The sequence below is a fragment of the Aegilops tauschii genome, chromosome 7, assembly GCF_002575655.3.
Source record: "Aegilops tauschii subsp. strangulata cultivar AL8/78 chromosome 7, Aet v6.0, whole genome shotgun sequence".
Classification (NCBI taxonomy): domain Eukaryota; kingdom Viridiplantae; phylum Streptophyta; class Magnoliopsida; order Poales; family Poaceae; genus Aegilops; species Aegilops tauschii.
The window spans coordinates 573,642,836-573,668,890 of record NC_053041.3 but is presented as its reverse complement, the minus strand read 5'-3'; the positions used below and the strand labels follow the sequence as shown (position 1 = coordinate 573,668,890).

Below are 26,055 nucleotides of genomic sequence, written 5' to 3'. Positions count from 1 at the left end.
TCCGAGGCCATATCTGTTATATGCTAGGCTCGTCAAGCTTAACCTGAGTATTCCGCGTGTGCAACTGTTTTGCACCCGTTGTATTTGAACGTAGAGCCTATCACACCCGATCATCACGTGGTGTCTCAGCACGAAGAACTTTCGTAACGGTGCATACTCAGGGAGAACACTTATACTTTGATAATTTAGTGAGGGATCATCTTATAATGCTACCGTCAATCAAAGCAAGATAAGATGCATAAAAGATAAACATCACATGCAATCAATATAAGTGATATGATATGGCTATCATCATCTTGTGCTTGTGATCTCCATCTCCGAAGCACCGTCATGATCACCATCGTCGCTGGCGCGACACCTTGATCTCCATCGTAGCATCGTTATCGTCTCGCCAATCTTATGCTTCTACGACTATCGCTACCACTTAGTGATAAAGTAAAGCATTACAGGGCGATTGCATTGCATACAATAAAGCGACAACCATATGGCTCCTGCCAGTTGCCGATAACTCGGTTACAAAACATGATCATCTCATACAATAAAATTTAGCATCATGTCTTGACCATATCACATCACAACATGCCCTGCAAAAACAAGTTAGACGTCCTCTACTTTGTTGTTGCAAGTTTTACGTGGCTTCTACTGGGCTTAGCAAGAACCGTTCTTACCTACGCATCAAAACCATAACGATAGTTTGTCAAGTTGGTGCTGTTTTAACCTTCGCAAGGACCGGGCGTAGCCACACTCGGTTCAACTAAAGTTGGAGAAACTGACACCCGCCAGCCACCTGTGTGCAAAGCACGTCGGTAGAACCAGTCTCGCGTAAGCGTACGCGTAATATCGGTCCAGGCCGCTTCATCCAACAATACCGCTGAACCAAAGTATGACATGCTGGTAAGCAGTATGACTTATATCGCCCACAACTCACTTGTGTTCTACTCATGCATATGACATCTACGCATAAAACCTGGCTCGGATGCCACTGTTGGGGAACGTAGTAATTTCAAAAAATTTCCTACGCACACGCAAGATCATGGTGATGCATAGCAACGAGAGGGGATAGTGTGTCCACGTACCCTCGTAGACCGAAAGCGGAAGCGTTATATCAACGCGGTTGATGTAGTCGTACGTCTTCACGATCCGACCGATCCAAGTACCGAAAGCACGGCACCTCCGAGTTCTGCACACGTTCGGCTCGGTGATGTCCTCTCCTTCTCGATCCAGCAAGAGGGGCGAAGTAGTAGATGAGTTCCGGCAGCACGACGGCGTGGTGACAGTGTTGGTGAAGAACAATCTTCGCAGGGCTTCGCCTAAGCACTACGAAAACTATGACGGAGGATAAACTAGAGGAGACAGGGTTGCCGGCACACGGCTTGGTGTTTCTTGATGTGTCTTGGGTGCTAGCCCTACCCCTCTATTTATATGTTGAGCCTTGGGGTCGAAACTTGGAGTAAAAGCCTCCACAAAGTCGGTTTCACCCGAAAGGCAAGAGTCCTTCTCGGACTCAAGGGCCAGACGCCAGGGTTCCCGACGTCTGGACCCAGACGCCAGGGACCCTGGTGTCTGGCCCCTGGACTCCGCAAAACTTCCTTTTGCGCTTTCCAAAAACCTCGTGGGCTTTCCCCTTTGGCCCAGATAAAGTGTTCTTGTGCCCAAACATTTCGGGAAACATCCGGAACCCCTTCCGATGGATTCCGGAAACTTTCCGGAGATCAAACACTACTATCCACATATCAATCTTTACTTCCGGACCATTCCGGAGTTCCTCGTCATATCCGTGATCTCATCCAAAACTCCGAATAACATTCGGTCACCAACATACATAACTCATAGTACTATATCGTCAACGAACGTTAAGCGTGCGGACCCTACGGGTTCGAGAACTATGTAGACATGACCGAGACACCTCTCTGGTCAATAACCAATAGCGGGACCTGGATGCCCATATTGGCTCCTACATATTCTACGAAGATCTTTATCGGTCAGACCGCATAACAACATACGTTGTTCCCTTTGTCATCGGTATGTTACTTGCCCGAGATTCGATCATCGGTATCTCAATACCTAGTTCAATCTCGTTACCGGCAAGTCTCTTTACTCGTTCCGTAATACATCATCCCGTAACTAACTCATTAGTTGCAATGCTTGCAAGGCTTATAGTGATGTGCATTACCGAGTGGGCCCAGAGATACCTCTCCGACAATCGGAGTGACAAATCCTAATCTCGAAATACGCCAACCCAACAAGTACCTTTGGAAGCACTTGTAGAGCACCTTTATAATCACCCAGTTACGTTGTGACGTTTGGTAGCACACAAAGTGTTCCTCCGGTAAACGGGAGTTGCATAATCTCATAGTCATAGGAACATGTATAGTCATGAAGAAAGCAGTAGCAACATACTAAACGATCGAGTGCTAAGCTAACGGAATGGGTCAAGTCAATCACATCATTCTCCTAATGATGTGACCCCGTTAATCAAATGACAACTCATGTCTATGGCTAGCAAACATAACCATCTTTGATCAATGAGCTAGTCAAGTAGAGGCATACTAGTGACACTCTGTTTGTCTATGTACTCACACATGTATTATGTTTCCGGTTAATATAATTCTAGCATGAATAATAAACATTTATCATGAAATAAGGACATAAATAATAACTTTATTATTGCCTCTAGGGCATATTTCCTTCAGCACCTCCCTCTGTACCGAGGAGCACACCGCGGCCCTTGCAGTAGAGGTACAGACCGGCCTCATCAAGCCGAACAACTCATCGGTCATTAAGACCCCTGACACTGCCAGGCGAGTCCGATCCACATTACAGCACGACAGCTCGGCGGATCCAGAGCTTGAATAGTTGTTCAGCCTCCGCCGATCGCCCCATAAGATTGCGGCATACGTACCGCGCGTGCATAATTACGCACTTAAAATACCTTGGGCAGCGCCGGAGGCACACTGCGGAAAAGGTCTATAGTACGGCTTGACCCTATTCGGACCTTAACCTTCTTTCCCTTTTTTCTTTTCTTTTTGTACTACAGGTTCATCAAAAACCTACCTACCCTACGGTCGTACAAGGGCTCTTTTCCAGGCTCCCCTTTCTTATAGACGACCATCGACTTTTCCTCTCAAAGGATTTTTCACCAAGGAGAAATGACGCAGAAATAAACATGTGAAATAAGTGATTGTCTGCTTTTAAATTCAAAACATGTGATTTTTAAATTAGGGATTAATTAGGGATTACACTGCACACGATTTGCGAAAGCGAAACGTCTGCGATAGACGTGGAGATCAGAAACGTTTCTAGGATCCACTACGTGTGCGTTCAATCTCCACTGCACACACGACTTTCTCTTGAAAATTGTTTGCGTTAGGCCACCTTGCGCAAACGTTTACCACATAGAAACTATGTGTGATGGACAGCCTTTGCCACACAATTTCTTCTACGCACCGTGTGTGATGCATTTAATAACGCAAACGATAAAATTGTTAATATCGTGTGCAATGGCGACGCTATCACAAACGATTTAACGGGAATAATTGTGTGTGATGTATCTGTGAACAGAAACGTTTTCCTTGGAGCGACTGTGTGGGATGTACATATGAACGGAAACGTTTAGCAGGGACTGACTGTGTGGGATGTACTTGCGACCGGAAACAATTTCACCTGTATAATTATATTTTTTAGCTCTACTGTATGTATTTCCGTATTTGAGCGCTCGTCGGTCGCACACGACCTCATTTTGCCGAGTATGTGTGCCAGGTGGGCATATCCCCGACGGTTTCTGGGTCGTGTGGGAAGGACCCCCTATCGCCCACACTCACTTGGCGACGGTTCCAAATGCCGTCGCAAAAAGGGGTTAAAAACCGTTTGTATAGCACCGACGCGCACCAGTGCCCATTCGAACTAGGGCTATAGGGCATAGAGCCTTGTTCGGACACGTTGACAGATGGCTTTGCAACCTTGTTTGGCCTCCTGGGAGCTGGCGAAAGCGTTCATTTCCTTCAGTGGTGTGCGTCCTTCCAAGACTTGCTTCCTTTTTTCTTTGTTCACAGGGTTTAATGAGGGAGATAATTCTCTTTTTTGAGATGGTTATCTCTTCTACTTAAAAAAAATACTTTCGCTCCTTCATTCGTCTAACTTCTTGATGTTCGTCGCCCTTCCTCCTCATTGTTTCGATTTTTTTTCTCTCATTTATGGTTTTTCCCCTAACGACTTTCTCAAAAAAAATCTCAACCGCCCATATCTTAATGCATTATCAAATAAATCATGTTTTGCTCTATGTCTCAAGTTTAGGTAGCTAAAGTTGATATGCAATTATATTAACAATAAAATTTAAATCACAACGAGCGTGTAAGACTCATCCGTTATGGGCTTCTAATTGCTGGGTAACACAATGGGAGTCGAGAAATCATGCGCACCCCCCTAGCGTAGTTATATGAGTCAGCCCAGAGCGACTATTGTTCCCACCGATTTTGGGAAGGTTTTCGCCCCCCCCCCACCCCAATTGTTTTTCGTTTTTCTTTTGTTTCTTTGTCCTCTTTGCTAGTTTATCCCATTTTCTTCTATTTTTCTTTGTTTTATTTATTTATTTATTTTACTTTAATTCTATTTCTTTTTTCCACATTTTTAAATCCGTGAACATTTTTCCAATTCATAAGTATTTTCTAAAATTCATAAATATTTTTCAAAAGCATGAACGTTTTCTTGAAAGTCATGGATATTTTTATAATTTGTAATTAAAATCCATGAACATTTTTAATTTATGAAACATTTTAAAATTGAAGAAAATATTAAAATTTACCAAATTTTCTAAAAAAATCCATGAATATTTTAGAATCTACATCTTTTAAAAAATTCAAGAATGTTTTTCTTCTAGAAAACCGACCAAATTATGATCCGCGGAGCCAATTTCCCTAGCTTATTGGGTGAAGTGTTTTTATTAATCGAGCAAAGGAGCCACACAGGGTGCTAATGTGCCAGGCCAAATGTCTAGCGCAGCCGTGTTTGCTCAGTGTTCTTCCGTTACGCGCCACAGAGTTGTAAATCGCTTACTACAACATGGAAGATAACGTCGCCTCAAGGGTGTTACTTTAGTGGGCCGGCCTAGTTTCTTATTTTTTTCCAGTTTCCTTTTTGTTTTCTTCCTTTTTTCCTTCTATTTTTCTCTTTTTGGTTTTCTGTTCATTTCTTCGGTTGTTTCATCAGTTTTCTTTGGCTTTTCAGCATTTCTTTACCGGTTTACTTCGATTTTTCTTTCTTTTTATTTTTTCAAACACATGTCTACCACACATTGTACATTTTCATATACTCGCGGAGCATTTTTTTGATACACTTGAAAAAAAATTAAATACATTTTCCAAACATTTTTCAAATGCATGTAAAAAACATTCAAATACAGTTTGAACATTTACCAATGGCATGAAATATTTTTTAAACTACGCAGACATTTTTTATTATATTAAAAATATAAAAATATCGAAAACAAGTTTTTGAAGCGCATGATTTCGTAAATGTCAACTTTTCTTTGAATTGTAGTACAAAATATTTTCTAAGACTACACAAATAGTTTTTTAGATTGTATAAACATTTTTTAAATGTCATGAACATGTTTTTTAATGTACATACATTTTTAATGCTATCAAAAGTTTTGTACACCACACTATAAAATTTCCTTAAATGTGTTATGGACGTTTAAAGTGAATTATTTTTTGAAATGCATAATATTTTTGAAATGTAAACAACAGTAAAAAAGAGAGGAAAAGAAAGAAAATCGAACGAACATAACAGTACTTGGGCCGGCCTAGTGTACACTCGCTTGAAGTCGGCCCAAGTACGTGCCCATAGAACCTGGCCCAGTGGAACCCGCGCCACCCGCGTGGACCCGGCCCAAACCACGCGTACTCTCCACGGCGCACGTACCCCTCTCTCCCCTTCGCTGCCATTCCTCTCTCTCTGTCACTCGCTGGCCGTCCTTCCACCCCCGGCCCCTCCCCCCCGTCCCTTCCTCGTCGCTTCCTCGGCGGAAGCAGAGCGCGACAGCGCGGGCGGCGACGACGGGCCTCCCTCCCCGTCCCCTCCCGGAACCCGCCTCGAAGGACCCCGCCGCGCCCCGCCCGTCTCCTCCCCGTCCAACCCTACCCCGACGCAGGTGCGCGCTCGAAACCCCCCTCCCTCCTCCCCCGATTCGGGCGCCGCGCCGTAGCCGCGATTCGGGCTTCGCACCAGCGCCGCCGCCGCTGCCGCCGTGATTCCCTCGCTTCGCGGAAGGGCCCTGTGCTTTTTATATTTTTATTCCTGCTCGCCCTGCGGATTGGATTCGTGCGCAAGTGGTAGGCAGGTTAGTCACGGGGCCGTGCTGGTGCCGTGACGCATTGCTTGGCTGAGAAATGCTAATTTTGGAGCTCAATTTTTTTCCTCTGCCCTGCGGTAGATGGTATGTGACGTTTGCTGGCTCGTGATCGTCGGGTGGATGCCGTTTGGAGTCTGGAAACGAAATTGATTCTAGAAACAGGTGCCTGGGAATCGAGGGAGAAATCATATGGTGGTTGCAGGGCTCAATTTTATCTCTGGCCTGTGTTAGATCGTATGTGATGTTCGTTGGGCCGTGATCGTCCAGGGTGAACTTCGTTTGGAGCTTGAAAATTTTGATTCCAGAAGCAGGCGCTTGTGAATTATGGGAGGTTTAATGCCTTGCTTTGCCGATCCATTGGACGCGAAAGGCTATTTGGTTGTTTGATACCCATGTAGAAGTTCAAACCACGCTTGGTTGTCTGGTAGTCTGTGCATGTGATTTTTGTTCAGGTTGGAGTCTTTAGGGATCGTCCAGTTAGGTTTGGCCAGGTTAATGTCTTTGCGGCCCTGTAAGCGCGCAATTTCCACATGTGTTTGTGCCGTGTGATTGTCAAGGCTGGTGCTCTCATCTTCTAAAGGAGCCGCCTCCCCTGATTTGGGTGCGCCGTAGCTGTGATCCGGCTTCGCACGGGTGCCAGCGCAGCTTTGATTTCCTCGCTTCGTGGAAGGGTTGTTTGCTTTTCTTTTCGCTCGCCCTACAGATTTGGTTCGTGCGCGAGTACTAGGTAGGGGGGTTAGTCATGGGGCCGTGCTGGTGCTGTGATGCATTGCTTGGCTGAGAAATGTTGGTTTTGGAGCTCGATGTTTGTTGGGCCGTGATAGTCGTGTGAACATTGTCTGGAGTTTGGATAAATGATTCTAGAAACAGGTGCTTGGGAATCGAGGAAGAAATTATATGTTAGTTTTGGAGCTCAATTTTTTCTCTAGCCAACTTGAGATTGTATGCAATGTTGTTGGTTCATGATCATCAAGTGAGTGCTGTTTGGAGTTTGAAAATTTGTATTCCAGAAACATGTGCTTGGGAATAGAGGAAGAAATCGTGGGAGGTTTAATGCCTTGCTTTACTGGTCCATTGGGAGCGAAAGACTATTTGATTGTTTGATACCCATGTAGAAGTTCAAACGTTGCTTGGTTGTCTGTGTAGCTGTGCATGTGATTTTTTTTTTCAGGTTAGACTCTTAAGGAACATCCAGTTTGGTTTGGTTAGGTTAACATGGTGATCTCATCTTCTATAGGAGGATCGCGGGAGGAGAATATGCGAGATCCATTCAATGCCCCTGTTGAATTCATTGGCGCAGATCATCGTCCAGGGAATGAGCTTACCAGCTTGTCTGTTAGGGACTATGGCTTGCAAAATGGTGATGCTAAACCCTTCATTCCGAACTCCGACACTCTAGTCAGGTCCTTTACTCGTGGAAAGTTAACTATTCTAGGTGCATTATTAGATTGTATTCCATTTTCTGAGAAATGAGGCTATGTCATGTGCTGGCAGGCATCCGCTCCAGGGCGCATCCCTCCGCAATGACTTAATTGCAGAAGATCCTAATACTCGTTTGATGGATCCTGAAACTAAGGTAACTGTGTGGGATCCTTTCTATTTACCGCATCTTCTGAACTTGCTCCAATTTCTCAACCCGATGATGTTTTCTTGCAGGAGCTTTACATTAGATCACGGACACAGGAAGAAGAGATCCTGTTGCTTCGCAAACAAATTGCTGATGCATCTCTCAAGGTATGATGTTAAAGGTTATGAATCAGTTAACCATATTTGTAAGCAAAAGTGCCTTGTCCTTCCCTTTTGATTTACCACCTCTGTGTAACCCATAACTGCAGTTATTATTTTCTGTGTTGGTAGGAGCTGCAGCTGCTGAGCGAAAAACATATTCTGGAGAGGAAGCTTTCAGACTTGAGGATGGTCTATATGAATGATACGATTTACATTTGCTGCACGACCAATTTGTAAAGTCTTGTGCTAATAAAAGTATATTACTATGACAGGCTGTTGACGAGAGGCAGGAAGATGCTATATCTGGTGCTTTGAAGCAACTGAACGAGAAAAAAAACCACATTGAAGAAAATATGAGATTGGCAAATGAACTAAAAGTATGGTGCTATTGTACATTTCAAGAATGTATGCTCAAGCCTCTTTATGATATATCCATTTTTGCCACTACTACCACCAATATGCCTAGTCATCCAGGTGGCCCTTTTTATAAAGGGTTGGGTGTTGCGTGTAATTGACTATTCATTACTGTATTAAATACAGCATTATAAACATATAAACAATGCGGCAAAATTATACAAATGTGTGCATTACTTTCTTTAGATGCTGTAGCCCCTTTACTGTTGCTGTTGCATGATTGCATATCTTTAGTTGCATTGCATCCGACCAAAATATTTTGTGATCTAGATAAATGCTAAGTGAGTTGTTGAGTGGCATTTATTCTATGCAACTGACTTTACAGTGGCATATGCAGCGGTAGTCCTAGTTTGTTGCATGAGGCAACTTCAGTTCATTGTTATCAACCATTTAATATGAACTAGATTATGTAGTACATGATTTTTTTATTGTCTCGTAAGAATTCAGAAACATACGGTTGAAACCTTGTAGGGTGAGGAAGAAGAGCTTTACTTGTTCACTTCTTCATTGCTTGGTATGTTAGCAGAATACGATGTTCGCCCACCTCAAATATATCCTTCAACCATTACAACGGTTACAAAGGTAACTCTTATTTGTCAGTTACTTTTAAATTGTTCTTGCCAGGAAGTACATACATACTTTTGTATTTGCCCAAATTAGTTTCTTTGTTACTTGGATGGTAATAATAATGATTTGGTTCATAAGGATTAATTTACTTGTATGAGCTAGAGCTGTATTAGCTATGTTTTGCTAATGCCAGTATAATGTATGATGTTTACTGGACATGGTAGGAAATATTATTGATGTCAGTGCAGACTTAATATGGATATAACGGATCCACTCCTTATCAAAAGCTTGACAATAGATTCCCTCAAATTGTCTGATAGATACCTTCACATCTTTACATAAACTTTATCTAAGTTTTATCCCTTTTATTGAGTATAATGTACTGTCGACTTGAGACACAACAGGGTAGTTAGTGGCTGAGTGCTATATTATTTACAAAAAATATTTTCATTGCAAGGTTTGACTTTAAAGGCCTGTTTGTTGGTGAAGAATTCAGTTCTATCTTTTAAGCGTCAAGTCAAACATATTCTGCATCTTTGATATGTATGCGATTTTAATTGCCATCATAATAGCTCTATGGGACTGGAGTTTTCTTTGCTATCTTATTTAAGATATCTGTTATACTACCATGTTTTTTCTGGTTTGCTCAGTTATTGTTCAATTGCTTGATGCAGAATGCCTAGTCTAGTATTTATGATGGAGTCGTTTACCAGTGTCTTTTAAACTCTGTGCCCAGTGGTTAACATGGATATGTAACATCTTTCTTTTGACCACAATTTTCAGCGCTTGTACCAACAGATGCAATGGAAGATCAGATCGTTAAATGTAAGTGACCTCAGCTCAGCTATGCATCTTCAAGCCGGTGAAGTATTCAACTCTGAATTATTTTGACTATTCGAAGTCCCGTGTTGGCACATATGGATTGTGTGTGTGTCACCAAGATTGCTAAAACTTCACAAGTTTGGATAAGTTGGCACAAAAAAAAACCAGATTATAGTCAATACTACTTACATTTGAACAAATGCTTATTGAAGTATTTTGGTTTGCTGAATAGCTTTGTGTATGACTCTGCATGACTGAATATGTAGTTGTGTCTTTAATTGCTGATTATCACCAATGTGCCAGAGCCATGAGTTGGTTGCGAGATCTTATGGGTTTCACCTCTAGCCTACCCCAACTTGTTTGGGACTAAAGGCTTTGTTGTTGTTGTCTTTAATTGCTGATTACGAGCCTTTTTACCTTCTATGTTACTGAAGCCTATTAATAGTAATTTTAGTATCTACTAAAATATTTGTTTTTTAAGGCACTCAGTTGATTGGTTATACTGATTCAGGACAGTTTAGGCGATATAAGTCAACCTGGAAACATATATAATCCCAATCCTCAACAAGCAACTCCGTTGAGAAACGACACTTCCTCATCTTACAATATGGTATGATAACATGAACCTGCAAATAGCTTGTTTAACATTGTAGCTTGACATATAATTGTTTCCTATTTACAGGACGCGAACAGGAACAATTTCCCTCAGTATGCTCAAGATCCAAATGATAGACATGCTGAGCAAATATACAATGGATCCACTTTTAATCAGTATGCTTAGTTTAGATTTTGAAATTGTGTTACTGACTATCCATTCAAATATGTCATCGACATGGAAGAATGTTGACCTCTGTTTCTGGCACTGCCTTTCAGGGATATGGTAGCTCCTACTCACTCTAATTATTTTGAAGAAAATCCTGGTCCTAGAGAAGCAAGATTAGATGATGACTCACAGTTCTATAGGAATGATACTCAAGAGTACTCAGCTGATGGTAAATTAATAGCTAATATTTTAACCAAAAAAGATTCTAGATCATATCCTTTGATATATACATACTTTTAACCTAGGTGATCCATTACCTGGTATTGAGGGATTTCAAATTGTCGGCGATCCTAGGCCAGGATCTACTTTAAGAGCATGTGGTTTCCCTACAAATGGTACTACACTTTGTAATTTCCAGGTATGTTGTGTTCTGACTCTGGATTGTGATTCTTTTATCTTTGCTGGGAATTTCGAAATCCTGCAATAAAACTTTTCTCTTGGAAATGTTGTTTTCAGTGGGTTCGCTGTCATGAAGATGGCACCAGGTATTCTATTGAAGGTAAAGAAGGAAATTTGTCCTACAACCCATGTGATAATGTTCAGAGAAAAAGTAGCTACACTGACTAGTTCTATATTTTCTGCAATTCAGGTGCTACGATGTATGACTATGTGGTTACTGCAGATGATGTTGGCACTCTTCTTGCTGTAGACTGCACTCCTATGGATGATAGTGGCCGCCAGGTTGTTAACAAGTATTAATTTAGGGTAATTTTGTATTGTAGACTACAAGCTCATGTGATGTAGTACTCAAGTCTCGAAGATACCAAACACATTATAGAACAACAGTTGTTTGCAAATGGAGGAACCAAAGACACAACGTTTGATAGAAAAAGTTTGTCCAAGGACCCACTTAGGAAGATACTATTTCTCCCAGCGGCAACTTGGCTATTCTGTTGAAACTAGGAAAGTTATTAAAGTTTTTTTTTTTGCAGTACATTGAAAAACCCTAAAACTACACAGTTTTTGCAACTTTGGTAAATTGTGATTTACTAAAAGATTGACCAAACTGACCATGGAGGACCAGTTCTCCCTTGTATTTACTAAAATGCTGGTCTTGCGATTTGAAATATTCAACTTTTTACCACTATATTTGATTTGAACCTGATTTGCTACCCTCAAGTTTTGAAGCATTTTGTGGCTTCTCTTATTGTAAATATACTTGCTAAGTCTCCTCCATCCATTGTTATAAACTAGTTTTGGTATTTTTGACACTCTTGGTGTCCTGATGTGCTGATCTTGTTTTGTTATTTTTGTTTCACCATTTGATGCATCAGTGTGTGAACTATTTGCCTACTTAACAGCCTGTAAAGCACAACCCTATCAATTAAAGTGTTATTTCTTGATTTGATATAGGCATAAGCCCACGACCATCTGGCTTTTTTGACAAAACCTGTTTATCCGAGTGTTTCTTGATTCTTTTTTCTAAAACTGATAGTTTGCACAGGAAGTTCCCATCTTGATTTCCATTTGTAGTTCTTTTAGCTTGCAGAATATCATATTTATTATGTAGCTGATAGAATGTAGTTGCAAATTGTTTCTAAATGCTTTGGTCTGAAATAAAATTATGTACAACACGGACACATGAATCTTTATGCTGATAGTTCTGAATTTGTTTTACTCACAGTGCTCTTTTTTGCGATTTGAGTTTGATGAGTTGCTCCGCTCGATTGTAGGGTGATTTGGTGAGGGAGTTTGCTAACAATGAGAACAAGATAACTTGTGGTAAGTTTATGATGTATATACCGTTGCCTCTTTTGCATCCCTGATAGCATGTATTGTTATATTGTCATGCTGTGCTCTAATATTATTGGATCAACGTTTGCAATTGATGTATTCTCACTTCCATATTTTGAATTTAGAAAATGTCGAGACACTACTCTTTTTTTGCGGGATCTCGAGACACTACTATTAATTAGTAGTCCATTGTATCCTGTTGGTAAAGTGGAAGTTCATCTACTTAAAATGCCTTTTTTCTATGTTTTATCATGTTTGATAAATCAACCCCTTAATATTAATTTAATTTAAATTAACCATAGACTATATTTTGGCCTTTCCTGCTGTTGCGTGCTTGCCACGGTACATACCATCTTCCATGGCAGGGTCGTGATACACTGATACTCCCTCCCATCCATATTAGTTGTCGCTGAAACGGATGTATCTAGACGTATTTCAGTGCTAGATACATCCGTTTGAGCGGCAAGTAATATGAATCGGAGGGAGTGCTAATTTTTTGAATAACACTATTAATCTAGACATAATTAAAATTCTTTGCATTTTTGTTCTTGAAAACAAAAACTGAACGCTCGTAATGATGGTACATGCTTGTGGGAAAGTGCATTTTGTAGAAAATGAGTTACAGACTTGTACTCAACTTATGGATAGGAAACACGTATGTTTGTGTCATTATTTTGCTCATCTGAAAGAACTTGAAGGGGATGCAATGCGTACTTACACATATAGTAAACCAAGGTCTAAGAAAAGCACGAACCTGAAGACCACCAAAGTTAGTGAACTTACATTTTCAAGTTTTGTGGTAATATAGGGTATTAGGGATTGGGATTTGGTTCTATGGGTAATATAGGGTTTTGTGGTAATTTTCCATACCTTATCACACATGATAATATAGGGTTTAGTTCTTTGGGCAATGTAGTTTTTTTATGGTAATTTTCCATACCTTGTCACACATGATAATATAGGGTTTAGTTCTTTGGGTTTTCTCGAAAAAGATGAGGTATAGTGTACATACATTTTCAAGTTTTGTGGACTATTCTTAGAATAGCTCTGCATTTGATTTACACTTCATTTTCTTAGAATTATCCAAGTTCTGTTCTATATTATGCAGATCAAGAAATGCAGAATGACATCAATATATGTATTTCAAGGGGGAGAGCCGACTTTGATGTTTATGTCCTGGTATGCCACGAAGTATTTATTATTCTGCCTGAAGTAAAATTCGATACCCTATGAAGTTAACAGAATGTTCACTTGGAAGGCTTCTTGATGATGCCATTAATCATATTTTACAAGTTATTATTATGTGTTGTTGTTGATGTAGCTTAAACTTGTGACCCTCCATATGCTTACAATATTCTTCTGTTACATTTTGTGTCTGATAAACTACAGAGTTAGCACTTCAAATTGAAGAAATGGACGGCATCTTTCTAGCTTTTTTTTTAATTAGAACCATAGACCTAAAACAGTTGCTCGATTTGATTTAGGGTATTCTGTACAATAGAAGGGTCACGAGTAGGGCTGGCAGAAATGATTGTTAATGTGATTTGTTCAAAACTGACAGCATTAAGCTCAGAATATTCTCGGTTTGTTAGCTCGTTGACGATGCATCTAGTTTACCAAGACGGTTGTGCTCAAAATAGGCTCTCGTAAGTTCGTTAGCAAAATTGCTCCTAAACTATTAGTGGGGGCTTACATCTGCGTTCCTTTCACAGCAGGGGTATTCTCCTGAAGAATGGGAACATGCCACATTGGTCCTTAGACGAACTGGATATCAAATAAACATCAGCCACAAGGATGAAGTTGTAATTGACGAGAAATATTCACCAAATCTTCAGGTACATTGTCTGACAGGCACATTTATTCACTCAGTATTTATGTTTGCTCCTGAGAGATATTATATGATTTTTCTTTGCAGACGAAAATTCCCAATGGACGAACTACTCAATTTGTTTTAGTAAGTTCTGGTGGTGTAAATCTACCATTTAATACACAGGGAATAACGGAGCCCAATAATGAGGATAACGACGTTAGGTGCCAACTGTTACCTTCTCAAACTTCTAACCTTTTGTTTAATGCTTCTTTCTACAAAGGGTGACAAATTCATATATCTGACTCAGTGATACTTCTGCAGGCTACGCGATCTAATCGTATTGGTCATGCGAACTTTCCAGAATAAGGTATCTCTTCTGTAGGATATTTTGACTTCCTGTGTACGATGTATGGCTCCTTAAATCTTATTGTTACTTTATTATGACTGACTGAAACTGAATTCAATGCAGGCATTAGATGCTAAAAGGAAAGGCAAGGCTTAGACGTGTCGAACCAGAGATTCCCGTCTAGAAGAGTTGTTCTCATTGGTTTGTGCAGTGTTCCAACATTTTTTTGCCAGAAGGTGGAAGGCGTTCTTGATTATACCATGCATTGTAAAGATTTGTGTAGAGGCGTTAAGCAACAGAAAAAGGCTGGGTGGTCCTCCTAGGTTATTTTGTGTATAATACTGTAATTTTCTGTAGCGTCTTCTTTTTTTGTTCCCCTCCGATTTTCTCTTCTTTACATTGTTTTTTCTTATCTCTTTACTGCCCCCTCTAGGTTATTAATTAGACCTGGGACTGCACTTGCTGGTAAACCTTGAGCAAGTCGATTAATGTAATCAATTTCTGAGTTATTCGATAGCGGAGATAGTTTGCCAGTACAGCTGCTGATACCGTTTGTGCTGCTACTTCCATAATGTAATGTGTCCATTGTTTGTTGCTGCTATTAAACTCCTAATGCGTTTCGAAGAACTAAAGTACCTTCCACTTATTTGAAGAAAGATAGAAGCTGCCTGCTTACTCCCAAAGCATATATGTGAAATAGTAGAAAAGGGTATGTTATTGTAGATCTTGATTAAATATGCGCAAGGACGGTAGGTTGCTTAGCTAGCCGAGATATCTCTGAACCTTTGTAGTGGTTAAACTTTGTGCTTGGACCTACCCACAAAGGAAGGAAAATAACTTGCTACTTGGACCTGATCGCAGGTTTCATTTGAGTAACGGAGCCAGGGAGTGGCCAACTCCCTGTTCCTTTAGACAAAAACATATTTCAGTGCTAATCCAATCCTTCTTTTTTTGTGTGGCCACAGGTTTGATGAGGAAGAGCAACACCGCCAACGACGAAATCGATGCCACCGCAAGCCTTCATGCCTCCTCCGGTGACCGTGCGTGCTCCCTACCGCCTCCCCTGGTGATGTCGGCCGAGCCACACTCATCAATAGTGTCGATTAGGGGCTCCTGCCCATCGAGCATGTGGCGGATGACAACACCGCCAACGATGAAATCGATGAGGACGAGGCCGCAAACCATTGTTGTGGCCATGAGAGCCTCCTAGGACCTGGCCAATGTCCAGTTTCCACCGAACTCCTCGCGAGTGACAAGTACCAAAAAGGCTAAAGGGACGATATCATTGTGAAGTTTATCCAAAATGACATCCATTCACATGGTCCACCAAAGGGGATCGGCCACCCTACCTCACCAAGAGCGTAGTACGAACCAACTAAGCCGTTGAGCTAACAAAACAAACAAACAACGGTATGTCTTCTTTCAAAGGATCTCTGAGCCTAATCTCCTGGCTTTTTGCTTCTACTAGCAGGCAATCAAAAAGAAGGCAGCTCTTTCAACAATTCGTTATATCATATTGCCTTTTGAAATCACTGTTGAAAACTTAAACTAACCCATCCAATTCCCCAACGGTGACACCAAACTGCCACCAGAGCTACCACCAACAAACACCACTTCGTTGAACCTCCAAAACCACCACCACACTGGCACGCTCATGCACGTACTAATCCACGTCCAGCAGCTAGAGCTTAGCTTAGCTTACCGCCATCCTCCATTCCTCCTTCTGGCCGTCCGACCAAATCATACATACACGGTGAAAATGCACGCCGGCCGCCTCCTCCCTCTCCTCCTCCTGCTCGCCGCCGCCGGCCGCTCGTTGGGCCGCGGCAGCATCTTCGGGGCGGCGCCGCCGCCGTCCAGCCCCGGCGACGGCGACGACCAGAAGTGCAGCCGGACGTGCGAGTCCGCGTACTGCACCGGCACCTTAGGTACGTACGCACGTCGTCTGTTCCGCCGCCGACCGGCCGCGATCTCTCTCTCTCTCTCATCTCATACCATGTCTCCGATCCGCACCAGAGGCTCCGCTGATGCGGTACGGCAAGTACTGCGGCGTGTCCTACACGGGGTGCCCCGGCGAGCCCCCGTGCGACGCCCTCGACGCCTGCTGCATGCTCCACGACGCCTGCATCCAGACCACCGACGACTACCTCAACATGTGGTGCAACCAGAGCCTGCTCGACTGCGTGGCCACCGTGAGGACGGCCGCGGCGGCGGCGGGCGGGGGCGTGGAGGCCGTGCTGACGACGTTCGACGGGAACAGCTGCAACGCCACGGACGTCGCCGACGAGATCACCTCCATCCTCGAGGCCGCCGTGTACGCCGGGAGCATCCTGCACAGAGCGCCGGCGCCGGCGCCGGCGAAGTAGCTCGCTAATGTTGATGCGCGTTTGATATGGAGGTCCGTGGAGGAGGTGTGGTCCGGTTGAAGTCGGTGGCCTAGCAACCAGTAAAATGGTGGACCGGTGTCCAGATGGTGGATTATTTATTGAATGGATTTTTGTGTGGTTCTCACTACTCTTGGATTCCCTCCGGTTTTTTGACATCCTTATTACGGGCTACCCCTGTTCCGTTTAGTGGTGTTACAGAAATATGTGGACGGGCTTGTGTAAAAGCACGCGAAGAGAGATGGGAGTCACACGGCAATGCTAGACTCACGGACAGATTACGGGGATTAACGGGCTGGTTAGAGTTGATTGGTTAAGATTTGGTTAAGTGAGGCGGGCCCCACCACTGAAAAGGGGGGGGGGGGGGGGGGGCAATTAGAGATGCGCATGCAGACGAGTCCGTAAAGGTCCGTTGTTTCTATCCGTGCGTATAGTATTATCGGGAGTCACACATAAGCTGCACTGCATCGTGCCTCCTCTCTCTCCGGTTGTGTTTCTAAATTCTAATACAGGCGTGCATGAAAAAAACGAAAATGATAGACTTACAGATGAGGCTTACATGAACCATCTTACAGACGTATGCGGCATCTCCTAATTCACTCCTAAGCCCTGAAATCCAGGGGTGGGGCCCTGCTTCACCCAACCAGGTGACAACAATCCCGTCCGTAGCCTTGAATCCGTGAAAAACTACCCGTAGCTGTAGCATCTCTCGGAAAAAAAAAATCAGTTTTGTGAAGTCTCAGTCGATTGAGACTTCCTTATGTCTCAGGCGATACTATTTTTCTTTGATTCTGCATGAAGATTTATATAAAAAAATAGTTTTTCTTTTTACATACTATATCACTTGACTCAGTCGACTGAGACCTAGCCACACCAAAAAATATATTAATACAACTGCAGCAGCCACCCGCTCACTGCATCATGCGCCGTGGTGGCTCTGAAGGCGATGGGAGAGAATCGGAGCCAAGAGGCCCCACATGTATTGAGGGGCAAACCTGTCCACATATTGCCCTCGTTGCAGTCAAACATCTTTGACCAGATTAAAACATAGTGAAAGTGCATTTATGTAACATCGTAAATCGATGGTGAGAAGATTGAAGCTTCGCGACCTCACATCTGGCCATCAACGTCCAGGTTCGGCCCCAAGGAGACCCACCCACCGGTCGAGGGCGGCGCGGCCACAAACATCAACGATGATGGCGCCACCTTCTCCACTCCTTGGGCGGGAGACTGGGACAAGCAGCTGACCCCTTCGTCGCGTGACGAGGGCGTGGATCCAGAACCACGCCGGCGGCCGTGGCGGATCTGGCGCGCCTACGTGCTGCTGCTCGACTGGGGAGAGGAGGCGGAAGGGGAGATGGTGGGGGGTTTCACAGAGGCAGGGGAGGGGACCATGGGTGTTGCCCGACAGCGAGGTCACCGGTGGTGGCGGGTGGGTGGGAATCGGGAGATGAGGGAGAGGGGAAAAGAGAATGGAGGAGAAGGAAGAAGATAGCATGGCAATTTTTTTACCTACGTGGAGTTTTTTTCCCTACTGATATGTCTCCAACGTATCAATAAATTTTTATTGTTCCATGCTATTATATTATCTGTTTTGGATGTTTTATATGCATTATTATGCTATTTTATATTATTTTTGGGACTAACCTATTAACCTAGAGCCCAGTGCCAGTTTTTGTTTTTCCTTGTTTTAGAGTTTCGCAGAAAAGGAATATCAAACTGAGTCCAAAAGGAATGAAACTTTCGCGATGATTTTTCTTGGACCAGAAGACATCCAGAGGACTTGGAGTGCACGTCAGGGAAGCCACAAGGCGTCCACAAGGACGGAGGGCGTGCCCAGGGGGTAGGGCACGCCCCCACCCTTGTGGGCCCCTCATGACTCCACCGACCTATTTCTTCCACCTATATATTCTCAAATATTCCAAAACCTATCAGGAGAGCCACAAAAACACTTTTCCACCGCCGTAACCTTCTGTACCCGTGAGATCCCATCTAGGGGCCTTTTCCGACGTCCTGCCGGAGGGGGATTCGATCACCGAGGGCTTCTACATCAACACCATTGCCTCTCCGATGAAGTGTGAGTAGTTTACCTCAGACTACAGGTCCATAGCTAGCAGCTAGATGGCTTCTTCTCTCTCTTTGATTCTCAATACCATGTTCTCCTCGATGTTCTTGGAGATATATCCGATGTAATACTCTTTTGCGGTGTGTTTGCCGAGATCCGATGAATTATGGATTTATGATCAGCTTATCTATGAATATTATTTGAATCTCCTCTGAGCATGATTTGATATCTTTGCAAGTCTCTTCGAACTATCGATTTGGTTTGGCCAACTAGATTGTTTTTTCTTGCAATGAGAGAAGTGCTTAGCTTTGGGTTCAATCTTGCGGTGCTCGATCCCAGTGACAGAAGGGGAACCGACACGTATTGTAATGTTGCCATCGAGGATAACAAGATGGGGTTTTCATCATATTGCTGAAGGAAATATGCCCTAGAGGCAATAATAAAGTTGTTATTTATATCTCCTTATATTATGATAAATGTTTATTATTCATGCTAGAATTATATTAACCGGAAACTTAGTACATGTGTGAATACATAGACAAACAAAGTGTCACTAGTATGCCTCTACTTGACTAGCTCGTTGAATCAAAGATGGTTAAGTTTCCTGGCCATAGACATGAGTTGTCATTTGATTAACGAGATCACATCATTAGAGAATGATGTGATTGACTTGACCCATTCCGTTAGCTTAGCACTTGATCGTTTAGTATATTGCTATTGCTTTCTTCATGACTTATACATGTTCCTATGACTATGGGATTATGCAACTCCCAAATACCGGAGGAACACTTTGTGTGCTACCAAACGTCACAACGTAACTGGGTGATTATGAAGGTGCTCTACAGGTGTCTCCGATGGTACTTGTTGAGTTGGCATAGATCAAGATTAGGATTTGTCACTCCGATTGTCGAAGAGGTATCTCTGGGCCCTCTCGGTAATGCACATCACTATAAGCCTTGCAAGCAATGTGACTAAAGAGTTAGTTGTGGGATGATACATTACGGAACGAGTAAAGAGACTTGCCGGTAACAAGATTGAACTAGGTATTGAGATACCGACGATCGAATCTCGGGCAAGTAACATACCGATGACAAAGGGAACACCATATGTTGTTATGCGGTTTGACCGATAAAGATATTCGTAGAATATGTGGGAGCCAATATGAGCATCCAGGTTCCGCTATTGGTGCTTGACCGGAGACGTGTCTCGGTCATGTCCACATAGTTCTCGAACCCGTAGGGTCCGCACGCTTAACGTTCGGTGACGATCGGTATTATGAGTTTATGTGTTTTGATGTACCAAGGATAGTTTGGAGTCCCGGATGTGATCACGGACATGATGAGGAGTCTTGAAATGGTTGAGACATAAAGATTGATATATTGGATGACTATATTCGGACACCGGATGAGTTCCGGGGGTCACCGGATAATTATCGGAGTGCCAGGGGGTTATCGGAACCCCCGGGGGGACTATTGGGCCTACATGGGCCATAGGGAAGAGGGGAGGCAGCCCACAAGGGGCAGCCGCGCCCCTCCCTAAAGGGAGTCCGAATTGGACTAGGGAAGGGGGCGCGCCCCCACTCTCCTTCTCCTTTCCCTCTCCTTCCTTCCCCCTTCCTCCTCCTAGTTGGACTAGGAAAGGGGGAGTCCTACTCCTACTAGGAGGAGGACTCCTCCCCCTCCTTGGCGCGCCTCAAGGCTAGCCGGCCTCCCCCCTTGCTCCTTTATATACGAGGGCAGGGGGCACCCTAGAACACACAAGTTGATAATTGATCTCTTAGCCGTGTGCGGTGCCCCACTCCACCATAATCCACCTCGGTCATATTGTCATAGTGCTGAGGCGAAGCCCTGCGCCGGTAGCTTCATCATCACCATGATCACGCCGTCGTGCTGATGAAGGTATCCTTCGACACTCTGCTGGATCATGAGTTCATGGGACGTCACCGAGCCGAACGTGTGCAGATCACGGAGGTCTCGTACTTTCGGTACTAGGATCGGTCGATCGTGAAGACATACGACTACATCAACCGCGTTGTCATAATGCTTCCGCTTATGGTCTGCGAGGGTACATGAACTATACTCTCCCCTCTCGTTGCTATGCATCACCATGATCTTGCGTGTGCATAAGAAATTTTCTGAAATTACTACGTTCCCCAACAATTGCTTGAGTTTATCCCGCTACATCATGTCATTGATACGTCCATTTTGCATCATGTTTTCTTACTATTATTTATAATGTTTTTATCCATAATAATGCTTTTGGAGTAATTCTAATGCCTTTTCTCTCATAATTTGCAAGGAACACACCAAGAGGGAGAATTCCGGCAGCTGAAACCTGGACCTGAAAAAGCTACGTCAGGCCACCTATTCTGCACAACTCCAAATGATCTGAAACTTCACAGAGATTTTTTATGGAATATATAAGAAATACTGGAGCCAATAAACAGCAGAGGCGCGCCCTGGTGGGTTGTGGCCTCCTCGGCCCACCTCCGGTGCCCATCTTCTGGTATATAAGTCATTTTGACATAGAAAAAAATAAGAAGAGGACTTTTGGGACGAAGCGCCGCCGCCTCAAGGCGGAACTTGGGCAGGAGCACTTTTGCCCTCCGGCGGAGTGATTCCGCCGGGAGGGAACTTCCTTCCCAGAGGGGGAAATCATCGTCATCATCATCACCAACAACTCTCCCATCTTGGGGAGGGCAATCTCCATCAACATCTTCAACAGCACCATCTCCTCTCAAACCCTAGTTCATCTCTTGTGTTCAATCTTGTTACCAGAACTATAGATTGGTACTTGTGGGTGACTAGTAGTGTTGATTACAGCTTGTAGTTGATTACTATATGGTTTATTTGGCGGAAGATTATATGTTCAGATCCATTATGCTATTTAATACTCCTATGATCATGAACATGTTTACCATTTGTGAGTAGTTACTTTTGTTCTTGAGGTCACGGGAGAAATCATGTTGCAAGTAATCATGTGAACTTGATATGTGTTTGATATTTTGATAGTATGTATGTTGTTATTCCCTTAGTGGTGTCATGTGAACGTCGACTACATGACTGATAATCCCCAAGTGCAAGGAATCATCGTAGCAATTTCCAAAGGTGGAAGTGATAAGTATGGAATGTCGAACCCGCAAGGAGCTAAAGGTAAGATCAATATTCTCTCAAGCCCTATCTGCCACTGATACGACTCTACGTACACCGAACGTTTGCTTCCAACTAGCAACGAGAAATAAAACTATGCTGTGGGTATGAAGAGGATAACTTTGTATGATATCAGAGAGCTAAAATATAAAAGTAGGTGCTGTTATCATAAAGTTAGAATATATTACTAAATATTATAAATAGCGAGTGTGGAATACTGGTGGATCGGTGTGCGGAATTGTCCTAGGCAATTGTTAACAAGACCGGTAATCACTATTGCAGTTTCATAGGAGGGAGAGTCATAAGCTAACATACTTTCTCTACTTGGACCATATGCACTTATGATTGGAACTCTAGCAAGCATCCGCAACTACTAAAGATCATTAAGGTAAAACCCAACCATAGCATTAAAGCATCAAGTCCTCTTTATTCCTATACGCAGGGGGCGCGCCCTGGGGGGTGGGCGCGCCCCCCACCCTCGTGGGCAGCCCGGGACTCTTCTGGCCTGCTTCTGGTACTCCGTGGGCTTCTTCTGGTCCAAAAATGATCTTCGTCAAGTGGCACGTCAATTGGACTCCGTTTGGTTTTCCTTTTCTGCGATACTCTAAAACAAGGAGAAAACAGAAACTGGCACTGGGCTCTAGGTTAATAGGTTAGTCCCAAAAATCATATAAAATATCATATAAATGCATATAAAACATCCTAGAAGTATAGTGTAATAGCATGAATACTTCATAAATTATAGATACGTTGGAGACGTATCAGCATCCCCAAGCTTAATTCCTGCTCGTCCTCGAGTAGGTAAATGATAAAAGAAATAATTTATGAAGTGTGAATGCTAGCAAGTGCATAAGTTTGATCAATGTTAATTCCAATCACTTTTTCTAGTATCATTATATGTCATAACAATAGCTCATCTCATAAAACTTCTCATGATAAAGTAACAAGCTATTCACATGTTAAAGTATAGATCATAAACTCTCTTGAAAACTAACAAACCGTGTTATCAGTCATCAAACAATTACCATTCATCTTATTTTCAGGAAGAGTCTATGTCAGAGCTTTGATTTAGCAAACTCCAGATACTCAACTATCATTTAGTATTTCACAATTGCTAACACTCACGCGATATTTATGGGTTCAAAGTTTTAATCAGACACAGAGAAAGATAGGGGCTTATAGATTCGCCTCCCAACCTTTTACCTCAAGGGTAATGTCAACAATAATAGTTCACGATGCCTATTGGATATATATATATATATATATATATATATATATATATATATATATATATATATATATATATCAGAATCTTTCCAACACAATGTGCTTGCCAAAGGATAAAATGTAAAAAGGAAAGGTGAAAAATCACCATGACTCTTGCATAAGGGTAAGAGATAAAAGTAAAAGATAGGCCCTTCGCAGAGGGAAGCAGAGGTTGCCATGCGCTTTCGGGGTTGGATGCACAAAATCTTAATGCGAAAGAACGTCACTTTATATTGCCACTTGTGATATGGACCTTTATTATGCAGTCCGTCGCTTTTATTTCTTCCACATCACAAGATCGTATAAAGCTTATTTCCTCCACACTAGTCAATCATACATATTTAGAGGGAAATTTTTATTGCTTGCACCGATGACAACTTACTTGAAGGATCTTACTCAATCCATAGGTAGGTATGGTGGACTCTCATGGCAAAACTTGGTTTAAGGATATCTGGAAGCACAAGTAGTATCTCTACTTGGTGCAAAGAATTTGGCTAGCATGAGGGGGAAAGGCAAGCTCAACGTGTTGGGCGATCCATGACAATATACTTTATTTTAGATATAAGAAAACATAACCCATTACGTTGTCTTCCTTGTCCAACATCAACCTTTTAGCATGTCATATTTTAATGAGTGCTCACAATTACAAAAGATGTCCAAGATAGTATATTTATATGTGAAATCCCTCTCCCTTCAATATTCTTTCATGAATTGTTCAAGTGACCAATTCTATGTTTGCTAACTTTCAATAAGTTTACTACCTATACTTATTATGTGTGAAGTCATTACTCCCCATGTTATAAGCATACGAAACATATATAAATTCAGATTTATGACATTCAATTTATTCAACCATTTACTCATAGGATATACATGAAGCACATGAGCAAATGGCAAACTACTCCAAAAAATATGAGTGGAGAACACTGAGTAGTCAAATAATTAACTAGCCATGGGAGGATTCTTTTTCATTCAATAATTCAGATCCAATGATTTTATTCAAACAGCAAGTAAAATTGAAAATACGCTCCAAGCAAAACACATATCATGTGACGAATAAAAATATAGCTCCGAGTAAGGTATACCGATAGTTTTGAAGACGAAAGAGGGGATGCCTTCCGGGGCATCCCCAAGCTTAGGTACTTGAGTATTCCTTGAATATTGCCTTGGGGTGCCTTGGGCATCCCCAAGCTTAGGGTCTTTCCACTCCTTATTCTCCTCATATCGATATCTCACCCAAAACTTGAAAACTTCAATCACACAAAACTTAACCAAACTTCGTGAGATAGGTTAGTATGATAAAGAGCAAACCATTCACTTTGGTACTGTCAAAGAAAAGGTTCATAATTTTTATCACACAATGCCTACTGTACCATATCATTTCTACAATTTATATTGAGAAATATAAGTCATAGAAATTAGAAAACAAGCAAACTATGCAATGAAAACAGAATCTGTCAGAAACAGAACAGTCTGTAATGATCTGAACATAAACCATACTTCTGCTACTCCAAAAATTATGAACTAAATTGGTGTACGTGAGTAATTTGTCTATTAATCTTCTGCAAAAAGAATCAAATAAAAAGCACTCTTCTGTAAAAAATGACACCTATTCTCGTGAGCGCAAAGTTTCTGTTTTTTACAGCAAGATCACATTAACTTTCTCCCAAGTCTTCCCAAAGGTCTTACTTGGCACTTTATTGAAACAAAAGCTATAAAACATGATTACTACAGTAGCTTAATCATGTAAACACACAAAAACAGCAAGGGTAAATATTGGGTTGTCTCCCAACAAGCGCTTTTCTTTAATGCCTTTTAGCTAGGCATGATGATTTCAATGATGCTCACATAAAAGATAGGAATTGAAGCACAAAGAGAGCATATTGAAGAATATGACTAGCACATTTAAATATAACCTACTTCCTATGCCTAGGGATTTGTGAACACACAATTTATAAGAACAACAATCAACTAGCATAGGAAGGCAAAACAAGTATAACTTCAAAACTTTTAGCACATAGAGAGGAAACTTGATATTATTGCAACTCCTACAAGCATGTATTCCTCCCTCATAATAATTTTCAGTAGCATCATGGATAGCAACTTTGTTCTCATACTCAATTGGAACCTCTTCCGAAATAGTGGAATCATTACTAGCTAAAGTTGACACTCTTCCAAATCCACTTTCATAAATATCACACTAAGATTCAACACCCTCCAAAATAGTGGGATCACTAATTCCTAAAGTTGACACTCTTCCAAACCCACTTTAAATGATAGTATTATTCATACTCCAAAGGATATAAGTGAAGTTCATGGAGCATTCTGCAATTAATATAGACTAACCAAGCTCGAAATGTATAAGTGAAGCACACGAAGCATTCTATAAAACCATACCCAAAAGATTTAAGTGAAGCACAAAGAGCAATTATATAAGATCATTCTTAAAAGATATAAGTGAAGCACATGAAGTATTATATAAATAAATGAAGGGATATCTCATGCTAGCATGGTTCTTAAAGGAAAAACAAAGCACAAAGGACACAAATCATGTGAACAAAACAAAAACCGAGGTATACCGATAATTGTTGAAGAAGA

The 26,055-nt window shown here is 42.1% G+C and overlaps 2 protein-coding genes across 4 annotated transcripts; both read left to right on the top strand.

Annotated features, from left to right (window-relative positions):
- The first annotated feature begins 5,880 nt into the window (after positions 1–5,880).
- LOC109761820 (uncharacterized) lies at positions 5,881–15,131 on the top strand. Of its 3 annotated transcripts, none has more exons than XM_020320648.4 (20): positions 5,881–6,148; positions 7,587–7,752; positions 7,844–7,925; positions 8,006–8,083; positions 8,207–8,266; positions 8,350–8,454; positions 8,963–9,073; positions 9,842–9,883; positions 10,392–10,490; positions 10,563–10,651; positions 10,754–10,872; positions 10,949–11,061; positions 11,160–11,202; positions 11,293–11,384; positions 12,377–12,425; positions 13,546–13,616; positions 14,150–14,272; positions 14,353–14,468; positions 14,569–14,614; positions 14,717–15,131. In XM_020320648.4, exons 2-20 carry the CDS (start codon positions 7,607–7,609, stop codon positions 14,747–14,749), a joined length of 1,617 nt encoding a protein of 538 aa, XP_020176237.1. In that variant the 5' UTR covers positions 5,881–6,148; positions 7,587–7,606; the 3' UTR covers positions 14,750–15,131. The 3 variants fall into 3 exon arrangements, with proteins under 3 accessions (XP_020176237.1, XP_020176239.1, XP_020176238.1); XM_020320650.4 differs by having other exon boundaries at positions 5,882–6,148; positions 14,153–14,272; XM_020320649.4 differs by having other exon boundaries at positions 6,147–6,337.
- Positions 15,132–16,168: 1,037 nt separating this feature from the next.
- LOC109761821 (probable phospholipase A2 homolog 2) lies at positions 16,169–17,151 on the top strand. The gene is made up of 2 exons (XM_020320651.4): positions 16,169–16,521; positions 16,610–17,151. Exons 1-2 carry the CDS (start codon positions 16,248–16,250, stop codon positions 16,957–16,959), a joined length of 624 nt encoding a protein of 207 aa, XP_020176240.1. The 5' UTR covers positions 16,169–16,247; the 3' UTR covers positions 16,960–17,151.
- Positions 17,152–26,055: the final 8,904 nt, after the last annotated feature.